Source organism: Narcine bancroftii, chromosome 7 (genome assembly GCF_036971445.1).
Source record: "Narcine bancroftii isolate sNarBan1 chromosome 7, sNarBan1.hap1, whole genome shotgun sequence".
Taxonomy (NCBI): domain Eukaryota; kingdom Metazoa; phylum Chordata; class Chondrichthyes; order Torpediniformes; family Narcinidae; genus Narcine; species Narcine bancroftii.
Window position 1 is genome coordinate 65,157,135 of NC_091475.1, and position 17,944 is coordinate 65,175,078.

The 17,944-nt window shown below is 39.0% G+C and overlaps 1 protein-coding gene across 13 annotated transcripts in view; it reads left to right on the forward strand.

Annotated features, from left to right (window-relative positions):
* The window catches only part of lrch1 (leucine-rich repeats and calponin homology (CH) domain containing 1), a 415,951-nt gene that overhangs the window by 303,777 nt on the left and 94,230 nt on the right, over positions 1–17,944 (forward strand). For 11 of the 13 annotated variants that reach the window (XR_011341921.1, XR_011341922.1, XR_011341923.1 and 8 more), the window contains 2 exons: positions 2,509–2,595; positions 5,816–5,893. Coding sequence is in view for 9 of the 13 variants with exons in the window: in XM_069890277.1 (XP_069746378.1) it covers positions 2,509–2,595; positions 5,816–5,893 (165 nt within the window). In the remaining 4 variants the exon portion in view is untranslated. The remainder of the gene's footprint in view (positions 1–2,508; positions 2,596–5,815; positions 5,894–17,944) is intronic. The other 2 variants (XR_011341924.1, XM_069890276.1) reach the window with 1 other exon arrangement.

A 17,944-nucleotide genomic window follows, 5' to 3' on the forward strand; every position in this document is an offset into this window, starting at 1 on the left:
CGACTAGCATACACTGCTCACTCCACTCTTCTGTAGGTTCTGTTCCTCCAGTCCCCATTCCCAGGAACCCCTGATTTGGAGTGTCCGGTGCACTTTGGGAGTGCCAGTATCTCCTCCAGCCAACGTCTTTCCACAAACCATATGTTACATGTCAAAGAGCTGTATGTGGCTGGCAAACCATTGTTTACAGCATCAGATCAGAGGTCAATCCACAAAACTATAGAAACAGCAGAGAGGATCGCTGGGGTCTCCCTTCCCCCCTGTCATCATGATTGACTGGGATCATTATTTAAAGGGGACTTGCAAAATCAGGAAGGACCCCTTCCACCCTGAATGCAGCACCTTCCAGCTACTCCTGGGGAAAAGGATTCAAGTATATCAGAGCCAGAACCACCAGTAACTATTTTTTGATTATTTTATTTTAAAAGACTCAAGCAAATATATACAAACAATATAAAACTTTTTCTTATCACACAATATTATATAGAGTCCAATATTTCTTCGCCACCCCACTCCCGCCTTCCCCGGATGTTAAATAAACCATAAAAAGCAAAGAATAAAACAAAAATACAGGTAAAACTAAAAATCAAAATGTCGTCTGTGCCACAACCTTAATTCACTCTCTATTTATCAGTTGGGACAGTTTGTATCTTAAGTCATTACTCAAGGTTTGAGGGGGGGAGGGCATTATCTGTCCCTCTCTGTGCCTCAGGTACGGATGCCACACTTCAGTGAACGTGCCAGACTTCTTCCTCAAGTAATCTTCTCCAGGGGAACGCAACTCTGCATTTCCATGTTCCATCATGTAATATTCAGTTGAAAATTGGACTTTCACACAACCATTGCACACTCCCTGGCTACCGACAAAGTGATCTTCACAAATTGAATTTGGTGTTTGGATAATTCTGGGTCTTGTGTAAACTCAAATTTTTTTTTAGAATGTCCCCCAGGTCTATCCAGAAGGATCTCACCTTCATACATAGCCAGATGGAATGGATAAAGGTCCAGCCTCTACACTGTATCTGAAACACAGATCCGAAATTTCTCACTTTGATTTATGTAATTTTTGCTGGATGAGGTACAACTGATGCAGGAAATTGTACTGCACCAGCATGTATCTGCCATCGACAATCCCTGTCATGCTATTTAGACACAAACCTTCCCACCAATTTTCATTAATTGTTTTACCCAAATCCAACTCCCATCTCTGCCTCAACCAGTGTAATCCCGGCTTTGGGCCCTTACTTTGGAGTAGCAAGTACATTCTAGAAATAAACAAATACCAGTGAGAATGTTGAATGACTGCAAAAACAAATCTCCCTGACTACTATTTATTAATAATATTTATTTATAATGTATGTGCATCTGAATCATTTGTCTGTTAATGTTTGTTTTGCTCTGTTCCACCCTGTGGACCAGAGAATGCTGCTTCGTCAGGTTGTTCTGGCGCAACTTGATTCAATTTAATGTTCAGAACTGGAGACACAAGAGACTGCAATTGGGAGCCAAAAAATGAACTGCTGGCAGAACTCAGTGCATCAGATAGCAGCTGTGGAGGGAATGGCATGTTGGTACTGGGATTGTTCATAACTAAAGAGAAACATACGAAGAGATACAGATAAATAGATCCTGAAAGGTTGGAAAGCAATTCAAAGCTGATGGGATTCCAGGGAATTGAATATTATACCTAGTTTCTAGAATAGAATTCTTCTTGCACAGGGAGTGGTTTTGGGCATCAATGAGGCACAGACGCCTTATCACAAAATGTAATGTATGTGATGAGCTATGGATAAAATTCTGAGTTTTTCTCACAACATCAATGTGATCAGACTCCATCTTGGCAAAACCTGAAATGCTTTGTGCTTACTCTGTGCATGGAATTTCTCAGCAGACACAGAGAGGTTACACTTGACTGTTGCAAATTGTTACCATTCAGAACAGCATCTTCACACATCTGATTTGTTTAATCAGTTCAGTTCACTGAACATTGTTGTGATTGGTGAATGCTGCACCTGGTTTTCACGTCCTCTTTGTACAACTTCTGCTTGTGGTTTTTCATCCCTATTATTATAATTAGTTATCAGAGATATTCATAGAAAGAAGTACATTTGGCGTAGCAGTTAGTACAACACCTTTACAGCGCCAGTGATCGGGTCCTGGGTACTAATCCCACTCTGTCTGTAAGGAGTTTGTTTGTTCTCCCTGTGTCTGCGTGGGTTTTCCCCAGGGGGCTCTACTTTCCTCCCTCCGTTCAAAATGTACCGGGTGATATAGGTTAATTGGGTGTAAATTGGTCGGTACGGGCTCATGGGCCAAAATGGCCTGTGACTGGTGCAGAGCAGGATATCCACAACTAATGTCAGAGGAAGATCCCCTGTATTGGGCACAGGGAGATAACAGGGTTTACATTTCAATAGAATTAAAAAGAACATTTGTGATGAGAATCAGTTTTTTTTTATTGCATCTTGCCATTTAGAATGTGGATTTATCCTCATATTTCTGTTGCAGACCAAACCCAGATGCCCATGCTGACACTGGAGCAGAGATGGCAGCACATATGAGTTCCCCAGAAGATGGTGTCCAGCTGCACCAAAGGTATTGCTTTGTAAAAGTAGAAGCATTTTGCCACACTTTTATTTCCACTGACATTCCTGCTGATCCAGTCTTGACTTTCTCATTTAGAACCATAGAACATTACAGCACAGAAGCAGGCCCTTTCAGCCCTTCTCGTCTGTACTGAACATTTTTTTTTCCTAGTCTCACTGATCTGCACCCAGTCCATAGCCCTCCATACCATTCCCATCCATGTACCTCTCCAAATTCTTCTTAAATGGTAAACCTGAGCCTGCATTCAGCACCTCAGCTGGCAGCTCATTCCATACTCCTACTACTCTCCAAGTGAAGATGTTCCCCCTATGTTCCCCCTAATCTCTTCACCTTTTACCCTTAACCCAAGTCCTCTGGTTTGTATCTCACCTACCCTCAATGGAAAAAGACTACTTACATTTACTCTGTCTATCCCCCCTTATAATATTAAATACCTCTATCAAATCTCCCCTCATTCTTCTATGCTCCAGGGAATAAAGTCGTCATCTGTTCAACCTTTTTCTGTAACTCAGTTCCTGAAGTTCGGACAACATCCTAGTAAATTTTCTCTGCACTCTTTCAATCTTATTGGTATCTTTCCTGTAGTTTGGTGACCAAAACTGCACACAATACTCCAAATTTGGCCTCACCAATGTCTTGTACAATTTCACCATAACATCCCAACTCCTGTACTCATTACTTTGATTTAAGAAGGCCAATATGCCAAAAGCTCTGTTTGCAACCCTGTCCATATGGATCTGTATTCCCAGTTCCCTCTGTTCTACCGCACTCCTCAGTGCCCTATTGTGTGTGTCTTTTCTTGGTTTGTCCTTTCAAAATGCAATACCTTACACTTGTCTGTATTAAATTCCTTCTGCCATTTTCAGCCCATTTTTCCAGCTGGTCCAAATCCCTATGCCTTCCTCGCTGTCCACAACGCTTCCAATCTTTGTGTTAATTGCAAATTTGCTGATCCAATTTACAACATTATCTTCCAGATCATTGATATAGATGACAAGCAATCATTGTCCCAACACCGATCCCTGAGGCACACTACTAGTCCCATGCCCCCAGTCTGAGAAGCAATCATCCACCACCACTCTCTGGTTTCTCCCATTCAAACGTACTATATGAATCCAGTTCATTACTTCACCATGAATGCCAAGTGTCTGAACCTTTCTGACTAACCTCCCATGTGGAACCTTGTTACAGGCCTTACTAAAGTCCATGTTGACAACATCCACAGCCTTTCCTTCATTAACTTTCCTTACATCCTCCTCGAAAACTCTATAAAATTGGTTAAGCGTGACCTATTGCACACCATGCTGACATCCCTAATTGTCTCTGGCTATCCAAATACTGGTACACCTACCCAATCTCTTAGAACACCATCCAATAATTTACCTACTACTGACATCAGGCTCACCAGTTTATAATTTCCAGGGTTACTTTTGGAGCTTTTTTAAAACACTGTAAACTACCCTCCAATCCTCTGACACCACACCTGTGGTTAAGGACATTTTAAATATTTCTGCCAGAGCCCCTATAATTCCCAAGGTCCAAGGGAATACCTTTATCTTGTCAGTCCCTGGTGATTTATTCACCCTTATTCGCTTTAAGACAGCAAGCATTTCCTTCTCTTTAATGTGTATAGGTTCCATGGCCTCACTGCTTGTTTTCCTGATTTCCCACAGCTCTGTCCCAGTTTCTTGAGTAACTACTAATACAAAAAACCTATTTAAGATACCCCTTTCTCATTTGGATTCATACAAAGCCAACCATCTTGATCTTCAAGGGGACCAATTTTGTCCCTTACTATCCTTTTGATCATAACCTTTAGGATTTTCCTTAACATTTTCTGCCAAAGCAACCTCATGGCTTCATTTCTAAAGTTTTTCTTGTATTTTTATACAAATGAGTACCTCATTTGCTCCTTGTTGCCTATATCTGCTATACACATGTCTCTTCTTCTTAACCAGATCCCCAATATCCCTCAAAATCCAAGGCTCCCTATGCCTGTTAACTTTGCCTTTAATCCTGACAGGAACATACAGGCTCTGTTCTCTCAAAATTTCACCTCGCATATCCTTTCCAGAAAACAATCCCAATCCATGTATTCTAGATCCTTTCTCATTTCCTCAAAATTGCCCTTTCTCCAATTTAGAATCTCAACCGAGGCCCAGATCCATCCTTCTCCATTATTAACTTGAAACTAATGCCATTATGATCACTGAACCCAAAATGTTCTCCAACACATGTTTCTGCCACCCGTCCTGTCTCATTCCCTATCAGGAGATCCAGTATTGTACTCTCTCTCATTGGTTCCTCTATATTTTGATTTAGAAAACTTTCTTGAACACATTTGACGGTATGGGAGTCCCAGTTAATATGTGGAAAGTTAAAATCTCCCGCTATCATAACCTTATGTTTCATGCAGCTGTCTGCTATCTCTCTACAGATTTGTTCCTCCAATTCTCGCTGTTAGGCAATCTATAATACAACCCAATGAGTGTGGTCATACCTTTCCTGTTCCTCAACTCCACCCACACTGTCTCAGTAGATGAGCCCTCTAGTCTGTCCTGCCTGAGCACAGCTCTGATATTTTCCCTGATGAGCAATGCCACTCCTCCCCCTTTCATCTCCCCCATTCTATCGTTATCTAAAGCAACGGAAGCCTGGAACATTGAGCTGCCAATCCTGCCTCTCCTGCAGCCATGTTTCACTGGTAGGAACCATGTCATAATTTCACATGCCAATCCATGTTCTAAGCTCGTCCACCTTTCCTCTAATACTTCTTGCCTTGAAATAGATGCACCTGAGAAAAAATTGCTACCATGTACAACCCATTGACTTCTGACATTACATGCAATCTTCTCTTTATCTTTATCCCCCTTCTCTCCCCTATCTTCTCAGGTACTCTGGTTCCCACCCCCCTGCAAATCTAGTTTAAACCTTCTAGAGCAGCACCAGAAAATCTTCCCATAAGGACATTAGTCCCTTTCCAGTTCAGATGCAAACCATCCCATCAGAACAAGACCTACCTTCCCTGGGAGAGAGTCCTGTTTATTCCTGCTATGTTCTTCCTGCAGCCTATTTTCCTAGCTGATCCAAATCCTGCTGTCAACTTTGAGAAGGTAACAGAGGTGCCATTTGAATGCTAGATGTCAGGATGGTTTACTTTTTTATTTCTAATATTCTTTTTAATACCCCACCTCCTCCCCATTCCCAGGTTGAATCTGAATCTCAGAGATATAAGTGGAGTGGATCTTTATCCTCTACAAATTGAAAACACATCATCACCAGTAAAGTATGTTTTCTTTCATTAATTCCAAGTTTTGTTGCAACAAATACTTTTGTTTGTTCGGTTTGCCTGTTTCTCTGTCTTTAGAACCTAGAACATAGAAATTAACAACACAGTACAGGCCCTTTGGCCTACAGTGTTGTTCCAATAGAACCTACTCTAACAACTGCCAAGAATTTCCCTACTATATTACCCTCCATTTTTCAGTTCCATTACCTATCTAATAGTCTTTAAGATATCTTATTGTACCTGCCTCCACCATGGTTGGCAGCAGCACATTTCATGCACTGTTAGGTACATAGACCAACAACAATCGAAATTCACCAAGACAATGGTATCTTCAAATGAACAATTTTTATTAATAATATAAAATCTTACTTAACTCTATCTTCACCCCACTATGTGCAAATGTGCAGATAATGTGTCTGTGTGGTGGGGAGGGGGCGGGGGAGCAGATCCCAAAACCATTACAGTTTAGGCACATTTGTAAAAAGAATAATTTTTTTTAAGTTCAGTCAGTTTTGTGTTGAAACTCACATTCTTAAAATTTTTGGTCAAAAGTAATTATGGAGTAGGTATGAGGCCTCAGACTTCTCAAAACTCATAAAATTCTTGTAGAGTTGTTTTCAGAGAATTGTTTCTACATGCGAATGTTTTACCTCTCTTGCTTGGAGGTTTTGGAACTTGTGTTTTCTTCCACAATGATTTCACAAACTCAGGTATGAGTCCGACTAAGTAACCATCACAATGGTTATGATCCAGAAACAAGAATGACCTTGCTTTCTTTTACCCAGAGTTAGGTGAGTCACAAGTGGCTATCTGCTCTCTCTTTTGACCAAGAGGAGCAGCAAAGTGACCATCCTTTCTGAAGCCACTGCAATTCTGTGTTCCTCCCTTGGCAAGGAGAATACAACACAAACAGTGCCTCTCTAGTTGCATCTCTGTTTGGTATGGAGGTGCCAATGCACAGGATAGGGAAAGGCTACAGAGAGTTGTGAACTCAGCTAGTGCCATCATGGGCATCAGTCTTCACTCCATTAAGGACATCTAAAAGAGGCGGTGTCTCAAGAAGGCAGCTTCTATCATCAGGCTTTTACCATCCAGGCCATGCCCTCCTCACACTGCTACCATCAGGAAGGAGGTACAGGAGCCTGAAGACGCACACTCAAGATTACAAAAGCAGCTCTTCCCCTCTGCCATCAGATTCTGAATGGACAATGAATCACCAAGAGTACCTCTCTTCTTTTTCTCTTCTTTGCATTAATGTATATACTTTCCAATAGTCTCAAAACAACAAATTTAGTGAGATATGTTCTTGACAATAAACCTGACTTTGTATTCTGCCTTCAAATGTGACGTACCAAAATGAACCACTTCACACTTTTCTGGCTTAAATTCCATCTCCCATTTCTTAGCCCAGCTCTGCAACCTATCAATGTCCCTCTGTAACCGCTGGCAACCCTATAGACTATCCACAACACCGCCATTCCCTTGTGAAACAGCACTTGTCACTGACCTCCATGCAGAGTATGAACCATCTACACCTTCTCTGGACAAGCCAATTCTTTATCCACAAAGCAAGGCTTCCTTGGATTCCATGCCTCCTTACTTTCTGAATGAGCTTGGCACGGATCCAGATACACTATATCCACTACTCTACCTTCATCAATGTGCTTTGTCAAAGCATTCAATCAGGCTCGTGAGGCATGACCTTTCTCTCTTGAAGCCATGCTGATTATTCCTAATCAGGTTATGCCTCACTAAATAAATGCTTGTAAATCCTGTCTCGCAGAATGCTCTCCAACAGCTTGCCAACCACTGGTGTAAGACTTGTTGATCTATAATTTCCTCAGTTTCCTTTCTTGCAACCTTCCAGAACTTTTCTTGTCCTCAGTGACAATGCAAAGATCTTCCCCAATTGTTCAGCATTCTCCTTCCTCAGTTCCTACAGTAACCTTAGATTAAACTTGTTTGGTTCTGGCGATATCTAACCATGCTTTTCAAAACTCCAACATATCCTTTTTCTTAATATGAATGTGCAGGAGCATTTCATTCCACTTTAAGTTCAAGTTCAAGTTTTATCATCTGGTTGTACATATTGTTAGGTCTGCTTTGTTCATGAATGAGTGAGACAAACACCAGGCTGAGTCGAAATCAGGGTTCTTTGTTCTTTATTACCCGGATTGTAACACTTGCGACTAACCATGTTAGTCGGAGAATGCATTCTGCCGTTATCAGCAAAATGGTGATTTTTTATACCCTTGGATATGTGCTTAGAACATCATCATATCATTACTTGTCCAATGACTAAAACTGTTGCTATCCTTTCCCTGCTAGCTTCCTGCCTCTCAATCCATCAATGTCTTTCTTATCTTGTAAGTACAAGGATGCATTCACATCTTGTTACAGCCCTGTCCATCTCCCAAACACTCCCTGTAACTCCTTACACATTCCCATCTCATGATGTTTTACCTTACAATATACAACCCAACAAAACCACGTCTCTCCTGACAGTACTGGCTCTCTATCCCATAGGATGATGATGGTTCCTTTCAGTTAGCTTGTGGGGATTGATATGAGGATACCCCACTCCTCAGAAAGGAACAGCTTGGGCGTTAAAGGATTTAGGTAAGTAGGGGGTTCCACAGGTCCAGACCCACCCTCTCAACATCTCTTCCCAGATCCTGTGGCATGGTGAAGTCCAAGACAGTTAGGAGAAGTTCTATTGCAGTGAATGGCCAGACCAAGCTGTGATGCAAGGGATGCCCTATCCATACTTCACAACGCCCTTTGACAGGTCTTGTCTCGCCACCCTCCGCACCAGGCAAGCCTGGTAGGGGAGCCAGTTTAGTCACTGACCACCAGACCATGCAACAGGTAGTACTGGGTTACATGGTACCAGTAGCACTCAGGCGAGTGACCTGACAATAGTGCACACACAAAAACACTCAACCCACAGTACATAACGATCACACAATTAGTCAAAATAAATTAACATAAATATTTGGGATGATTTACATGTTACAGGATGCTGTTCATCAATCTTACAGCCTGCAGGAAAAAGTTATTCCTCACCCTAGCAGTCCAATTTTTAAAATTTAAACATACAGCCCTTTCAGCCCACAAGCCTGCATCACCCAATTAACTTACGACCACTGGGACATTTTGAACGGTGGGAGGAAACCGGAGTCCCTGGAGAAAACCCACGCAGACATGGGGAGAATGTACAAAATCTTTACAGAGCACAGAATTTGAACTCTGGTCCCGATCGCTGGCATGGTAATGGTGTTGCGCTAACCGCGATACCAACTGTTTCTCCAATCTTTTTGAGAGTAGTAGGTTAAAGATACTGTGTTCTGGATGGAAAGGCTCTTCTGTAATTCCTTTTTTAAATTTTTCACACTGTGAACCATATCAATCAAAATACATAAAAATATTTCCCTCTTAAATATACACAGTGGCATTTTCTACCCTTTTTACCCCCCCTACCTTCCCTCCCCCCTTCCCACCCACCTCCAAACCCATTAAACATTCAACATATATAATACAATAAAACCATTAAACAATATCATCACACAATGAAAATAAACAAGAAAAATGTTTACACACTGGATCAAGTCATTTTGTCTTTGTTATCATTTTAGGGGGTGGCGGTCCGAGACAAACCCTCTCTGTTATGTTCCATGTAGGGCTCCCAAATTTGCTCAAATAAGGTAACTTTATTTTTTAAATGATATGTTATTTTTTCCATTCATTTCCATGTACATTTGCTGTATTCTCAGGTTCTCTTCTGATTTCCAAGTGACATTATACATTTTTTTGCAACAGCTAAGGCTATCATAATAAAATCTTTTATGCACTTCATCCAGTTTGAGACCTAATTCTTTACTTTTTATATTACTTAAAAGGAAGATCTCTGAATTTTTTGGTATGTTGTTTTTTGTTTATTTATTATCTGATTTAGATCTTCCCAAAACTTTCTCACTTTCTCACATGCCCAAATTGCATGTACTGTTGTTCCCATTTCCTTGTTACAGGGAAAACATCCTTCTTACAGCGATAATGTCCCATCTGATCACGCCCCATTTTTAAAAAAACTTTTGGGGCGTGATAACCAATAATTGTGTAACCAATTATACTGTATCATGCATAACCTTGTGTTTATTATATTCTTCGTAGTTCCAGAGCATAACTTTTCCCATGTTTCATTTTTTATCTTTATGTTTAAATCTTTTTCCCACTTTTGTTTGGGTTTATAGCTTATTTCATCATTTTCCTTCTCTTGCAGCTTGATGTACATGTTTGTTGTAAATCTTTATTATCATTGTGTCTGTAATCACATATTCAAAGCTGCTTCCTTCTGGTATCTCAGTCTGTTTCCCAATTTATCCTTTAAGTAGGCTTTCAGTTGATGGTATGCAAACATTGTACCAGGAGTTATTCCATATTTGTACTTCTAATAAATTATTTCCCAAAAATCAATTTTCTATTCTTTTAATTCCTTTTCTCTCCCATTCTCTAAAGGAAAGGTGGGAGGATTGTAAAAGCGATTAGCTGATTTTGTGTCAATAATAATTTTGGTAGTTGGTAATTTGTTTTTTTCCTTTCTTAAGTGAATCTTCTTCCATATATTGAGTAAATAATGCAATAGTGGGGAACTTTTATATCGTACCAGCTTTTCATCCCACTTATAAAGTATATGTTCCAGTTCCTTATCCCCTATTTTATCTAGCTCTACCTTAGTCCAATCTGATTTTTCCCTTGTCTGATAAAAATCTGATAAATACCTTAATTGTGCTGCTCTATAATAATTTTTAAAGTTTGGTAACTGCAAACCACTTTGGTTGTACCTCTCTGTTAATTTATCTAATGCTATCCTCGGTTTCCCCCCTTTCCGTAAAAAAATTCCTTATTATTCTCTTTAGTTCATTAAAGAATTTCTCTGATAAGGGAATTGGTAACGATTGAAATAAGTATTGTATCCTTGGGAAGACATTCATTTTAATGCAATTTACCCTCAATTTACGTTAGCGGTAATTCTTTCCAATGTTCTAAGTCTTCCTGCAATTTCTTTATTAGTGGCTGATAATTTAATTTGTATAAGTGGCTTAAATTATTATCTAATCTAATTCATAGGTATCAGATTCCTTGTATTTGCCATTTAAATGATGATTCTTTTTTAAATTCTGATAAAATCCGCATTACTCATTGGCATCACTTCACTTTTATTTGCGTTGATCTTGTACCCTGATATTTCTCCATATTCCTTCGATTTCTTATGTAGTTCTTTTATTAATATTTTTGGTTCTCTTAGGAATACTATGATGTCATCTGCAAATAAACATTTTATACTCCTTCGACATTGTATTTATCCCTTTTATTTTCTGTTCTTATCAGTTCTGCCAATGGTTCTATTGCTAAAGCGAACAGTGAGGGAGATAGTGGACATCCCTGCTTAATTTAAATTGGTTCGTTACATATCCATTTATTGTTACCTTCGCCAATGGTCCATTATATAATGCTATAATCCAATTAATATATTTTTCAGGTAGATTGAACCTCTGTAATACTTTGAATAAATAATTTCATTCTACCCTGTGAAAGGCTTTTTCTGTGTCTAAAGCTGCAACCACTGTTGGCTTCTTATTTCCTTGAACTGCATGAATTAGATTAATAAACTTACCGACATTATCCGCTGTTCGTCTTTCCTTATTTGATCTTGTTTTACTATTTTTGGTACACATTCGGCCAGTCTGTTTGATAATAATTTTGGTATTATCTTATAATCAGAACTAAGTAGAGATATTGGTCTATATGATGCTGGTGTTAGTGGATCCTTCCCTGTCTTTGGTATTACTGTAATTATTGCTGTCTTACACAAATCTGGCAAGTTTTGTGTTTCTTCTGTCTGCTTCATTACTTCCAGGAGAGGAGGAATTAATAACTCTTTAAATGTTTTATAGAATTCTATTGGAAATCCATCCTCTCCAGGTGTTTTAGTGTTCGGCAGCTTTTTTAATATATCCTGTACTTCTTCTATTTCAAATGGTTTTAACAGTTTGTTTTGCTCCTCTTCTTGCAATTTCGGCAGTTCAATTGTAACTAAAAACTCTTCTATTTTATCATCTTTCTCCTCGTTCTCAGTTTGGTATAATTGTTCATAAAATTCCGTAAAGTTCTCATTAATCTCCATTGCATTATATGTAATTTGTTGTCCTTTTTCCTTGATGCCAATACAGTTCTTTTAGCTTGTTCTGTTTTAAGTTGCCAGGATAATAATTTGTGTGTTTTTTCTCCTAGCTCATAATACTTTTGATTTATTTTCATTATGTTCTTCTCCACCTTATACGTTTGTAATGTTTTGTATTTTTTTTTGTTCGCCAATTCTCTTCTTTTTGTTATATCATCCCTTGTTGCTAGTTCTTTTTCTGTACTTACTATCTACCTTTCCAACCATTCTATTTCCCGATTGTAGTCGTTTTCATCTTAGTTACATAACTTATTATCTGCCCTCTAATGAAAGCTTTCATTGCATCCCATAATATAAATTTGTCTTTCACTGATTCCGTATTTATTTCAAAGTACATTTTAATTTGGCGTTCAATAAATTCTCTAAATTCCTGCCTTTTAAGTAGCATGGAGTTTAACCTCCATCTATATGTTCTTGGTGGGATGTCCTCCAGTTCTATTGCTAATAACAGGTGTGAATGATCAGATAGCAATCTAGCTTTATATTCAGTTTTCCTAATTCTCCCTTGAAATATGGGCCGACAACAAAAACCTATCAATCCTTGAGTATGTTTTATGCCTACTCGAATAATATGAGTATTCCTTCTCCCTTGGGTGCTGCCTCCTCCATATATCCTTAAGTTACATTTCTTGCATTGATTTAACCATAAATTTGGCCACTTTATTCTTTTTGCTAGTCATTTGTCCAGTTTTATCCAACATTGGATCCAAATTAAGGTTAAAATCCCCTCCTATCAATATATTCCCCTGTGTATCTACAATCTTCAAAAAATATCTTGCATAAACTTTTGATCCTCTTCATTAGGTACATATATATTGATCAAATTCCAAATTTCTGAATATATCTGACACTTTATCATTACATACCTCCCTGCTGGATCTATTATTTCCTCCTCTATTTTGATTGGTACATTTTTATTAATTAATATAGCTACACCTCTAGCTTTTGAATTATGTGATGCTGCCGCTACTTGCCGTACCCAGTCTCTCTTTAATTTATTATGTTCCATTTTATTTAGATGTGTTTCCTGCACAAATGCTATATCTATTTTTTCTTTTTTTCAGGAAATTTAATAGCCTTTTTAGTTTAAGTTGGTTATGTATTCCATTAATATTTATAGTCATATAGTTCAACATGGCCATCTCATATCCTGTGTACACCTCATTTCCGCTTCCTCACCACCACCATCCTCCTTTTCCCCATTTTCCCTTTTTGAACTCAATGTATGACAACACATTTAAAACATAAAATACTTCAACAACTCCCACATCTAGTATTCACTTAACCCCAAATGTACCCCCCCCCCCCCTGAGTTGCCCCTTGTCTCTTGCCGGGCAACCACAACTCCCCTCTCAATTTGGATTGCGAACCCGTTCGCAAGCGTCAACTGATTTCGCAATGATGGTTATTCTCTCCCACCCAACCTACTCCAGAAAAGAATTTTTTCTTCTCATATACCAAAGCTCACCCTCTTTTTTTTTCCCCGTTACTTCCTTTCTTCCCTTTTCTTTCCCTTCTTTAGTTCTTACATATACATTATTTTTACATCTTTATATGTATTTTATTGCCATTCTTCATTCTTGTTACATCTCTTCATCTCTTCTTTTGTCCTGCAGTCGTTCTGCAAATTCTCAAGCTTCCTCCGGATCCGAGAACAGTCTGTTTTGCTCCCCCTGGGATAAATATTTTAAGCACAGTTGGTTATCTTAACATAAATTTATAACCTTTTTTCCATAGGATCAATTTTGCTGTATTAAACTCCTTCCTCTTCTTTAAGAGTTCAAAATTTATGTCATGGTAAATAAAATATTTTTTGATCCTTGTATTCCAATGGGTTTTTTGTCTTCTCTAATTTTATTCCTTGCCAGCTCCAGTATATTTTCTCTTGTTGTATATCTCAAAAATTTTACTTAAATATATCTTGGTTTTTGCTGTATCTATGGTTTCGGAGCTAGTGTGCCCTTTCTATTTCCATTCCTTTCTGTATTTCTGTCATTCCCAGGACCTTTGGGATCCATTCTTTTATAAATTCTTTCATATCTGTGCCTTCTTCATCTTCCTTTAGGCCCACTATCTTTATGTTGTTTCGCCTACTATAATTTTTCCATCATATCTATTTTCTGAGCTAACAACTCTTGTGACTCTTTAACTTTTTTGTCACTTTCTTCCAATTTTCTTCTCAAGTCATTCACTTCCATTTCTATAGCCGTTTCTTGTTCTTCCACATTTTCTAATCTTTTCCCTATTTCTGTCATGACGAGCTCTATTCTACTCACTTTTTCTTCTGCACTTTTCATTTTTCTTTTCATTTCACTAAATTCTAATGTCAACCATTCTTTTAACGCTCTCATTTGTTCTTGAAATTTTTTTTATCTATATTCTGTCCATCTATTTTACCTTCTATTACTCTGTGCAGATCATGCTCTTCTTCTTCCTCTTCTTCTGTGTCTGCACCTGTGTTTGTGTCTTCTTCTTCTCTTCCTTGTATCTGTGTCTCTTCTGACTTTCCTGATGAGTTGCTTGCCTCACTTTGCGGGGCTTCTTTTTGCTTGGCTTCTTGCTGTTGGTCCTCTCTTCTGGGCCTCTGCTGCTGCTCTTCTTTCCTATCGCTCCTATCACTCCTTTCCTGTCACTTTCCTCTTCTTCCAGATGAGAGCCCTGGTGTCGGGCATCCCTCAGATGGTCGCGCTGTGTTTACCCGCTCCTCAGCTGGGCCCCCCTCCAGTTGGTGTTCTTCTTTTCCTTAGTGAGCGCACTTTTGTTTGGCTCAAAGAGCCATTTTTGCAGTCCAGCGGTCGGTGGGTCGTGACTCTACGGGTCGTCACCTACCTTGGAGAACGGGCTCTCTTCTTTCTCCATGATGACTCCCTGTTTCGTCTTGCAGGTAAGGCCTTCTCCTTTCTCTTCCGGCGTCTTTTCTTCTTTTTTTCCCATTTTTTTTACTTTTTCCCTCTTGGGTTCCATTTTATTTCTTTTCTCTACAACTTTATCTTTTATTTGTTATGTTTTGTGTTTCTTGAACTTTGTATTTTCTCACTTTATTTCTTCTTTTCTGGAAAGGGCTGGTAGTCTCCTACCAGCCACTAGTCCATCATGTGACTCCTCCATATCCTTTTTATTTTTTATTTTTCTCACTATGAACCATATCAATCAAAATACATATAAACATTTCCCTCTTAAATATTTCTCCCCTTTTTTCCCCCCTACCTTCCCTCCCTCCTTCCCACCCCCCTCCAAACCCATTAAACGTTCAACATATACAATTCAATGAAACCATTAAACAATGTCATCACACAATGAAAATAAACAAGAAAATTGTGTCATCCACTTTTACACACTGGATCAGGTCATTTTGTCTTCTTATCATTTTAGGGGGTGGTGGTCAGAGGCAAGCCCTCTCTGTTGTGTTCAATGTACGGTTCCCAAATTTGTTCAAATAATGTGACTTTATTTTATAAATTATATGTTATTTTTTCCAATGGAATATATTTATTCATTTCCATGTACCATTGCTGTACTCTCAGGCTCTCTTCTGATTTCCAAGTTGACATTATACATTTTTTTTGCTTCAGCTAAGGCTATAATAATAAATCTCTTTTGAGCGTCATCCTGTTTGAGGCCTAATCTTTATTTCTTAGAAGAAAGATCTCTGGATTTTTTGGTATGTTGTTTTTTGTGATTTTATTTAATATCTGATTTAGATCCCAAAACTTTCTCACTTTCTCACATGCCCAAATTGCATGTACTATTGTTCCCATTTCCTTCTTACAGCGAAAACATCTATCTGATAATGTTGGATCCCATTTATTTAACTTTGGGGTGAGATATAGCCTGTGTAACCAATTATATTGTATTATGCATAACCTCATGTTTATTTTATTTTTTATAGTTCCAGAGCATAACTTTTCCCATATTTCATTTTTTATCTTTATGTTTAAATCTTTTTCCCACTTTTGTTTGGGTTTATATCATTTTATAATTTTCCTTCTCTCGCACCTTAATGTACATGTTTGTTATAAATCTTTTTATTATCGTTGTTTCTGTAATCATATATTCAAAGCTGTTTCCTTCTGGTAATCTCAGTCTGCTTCCTAATTTATCCTTTAAGTAGGTTTTCAGTTGGTGGTATGCAAACATTGTACTTTGAGTTATTCCATATTTGTACTTCATTTGTTCAAATGTTAATAAATTGTTTCCCAAAAAACAATTTTCTATTCTTTTAATTCCATTTCTCTCCCATTCTCTAAAGGAAAGGTTATCTATTGTAAAAGGCATTAGTTGATTTTGCGTCAATAATAATTTTGGTAGTTGGTAATTTGTTTTTTTCCTTTCTATGTGAATCTTCTTCCATATGTTGAGTAAATGATGCAGTACTGGTGAACTTTTGTATTGCACCGGTTTTTCATCCCACTTATAAAGTATATGTTCTGGTACATTCTCCCCTATTTAGCTCTATCTTGGTCCAATATGATTTTTCCCTTGTTTGATAAAAATCTGATAGATACCTTAATTGTGCTGCTGTATTATAATTTTTAAAGTTTGGTAGCTGCAAACCACCTTGTTTGTACCATTCTGTTAATTTATCTAGCACTATTCTCGGTTTCCCCCTTTCCATAAGAATTTCCTTATTATTCTCTTTAGTTCATTGAAGAATTTCTCTCTTAAGGGAATTGGTAACGATTGAAATCTTTTCTTCTTTTTCTTCTCTTTTGTGTAGTCTTCCAAAGGCGCTATTTGCCTTGGCGAGTCTGTTGTCTATCTCATTGTCGATCCTTGCATCTGATGAAATGGTGCAGCCGAGATAGGTAAACTGGTTGACCGTTTTGAGTTTTGTGTGCCCGATGGAGATGTGGGGGGGCTGGTAGTCATGGTGGGGAGCTGGCTGATGGAGGACCTCAGTTTTCTTCAGGCTGACTTCCAGGCCAAACATTTTGGCAGTTTCCGCAAAGCAGGACGTCAAGCGCTGAAGAGCTGGCTCTGAATGGGCAACTAAAGCGGCATTGTCTGCAAAGAGTAGTTCACGGACAAGTTTCTCTTGTGTCTTGGTGTGAGCTTGCAGGCGCCTCAGATTGAAGAGACTGCCATCCGTGCGGTACCGGATGTAAACAGCGTCTTCATTGTTGGGGTCTTTCATGGCTTGGTTCAGCATCATGCTGAAGAAGATTGAAAAGAGGGTTGGTGCGAGAACACAGCCTTGCTTAATGGAGAAGGGTTCAGAGAGCTCATTGCTGTATCTGACCCGACCTTGTTGGTTTTCGTGCAGTTGGATAATCATGTTGAGGAACTTTGGGGGACATCCGATGCGCTCTAGTATTTGCCAAAGCCCTTTCCTGCTCACGGTGTCGAAGGCTTTGGTGAGGTCAACAAAGGTGATGTAGAGTCCTTTGTTTTGTTTTGTTCTCTGCTCTTGGTGCCTGCCACATTGACCACCGCCAGTAGGCTGATATTGCCTCAAACCGTGCATCTTGGCACCTCACAGTTTGGCGGGCAGCAACCTCCTTTGAAGAAGACCGCAGAGCCCACCTCACTGACAAAAGGCAAAGGAGGAAAAACCCAACACCCAACCCCAACCAACCAATTTTCCCCTGCAGCCGCTGCAACCGTGTCTGCCTGTCCCGCATCGGACTTGTCAGCCACAAACGAGCCTGCAGCTGACGTGGACTTTTACCCCCTCCATAAATCTTCGTCCGCAAAGCCAAGCCAAAGAAGAACGATTGAAATCGGTATTATATCTTTGGGAAGACATTCATTTTAATGCAATTCTTTCCAATGTTCTAAGTCATCCTGTAATTTCTTCATTAATGGCT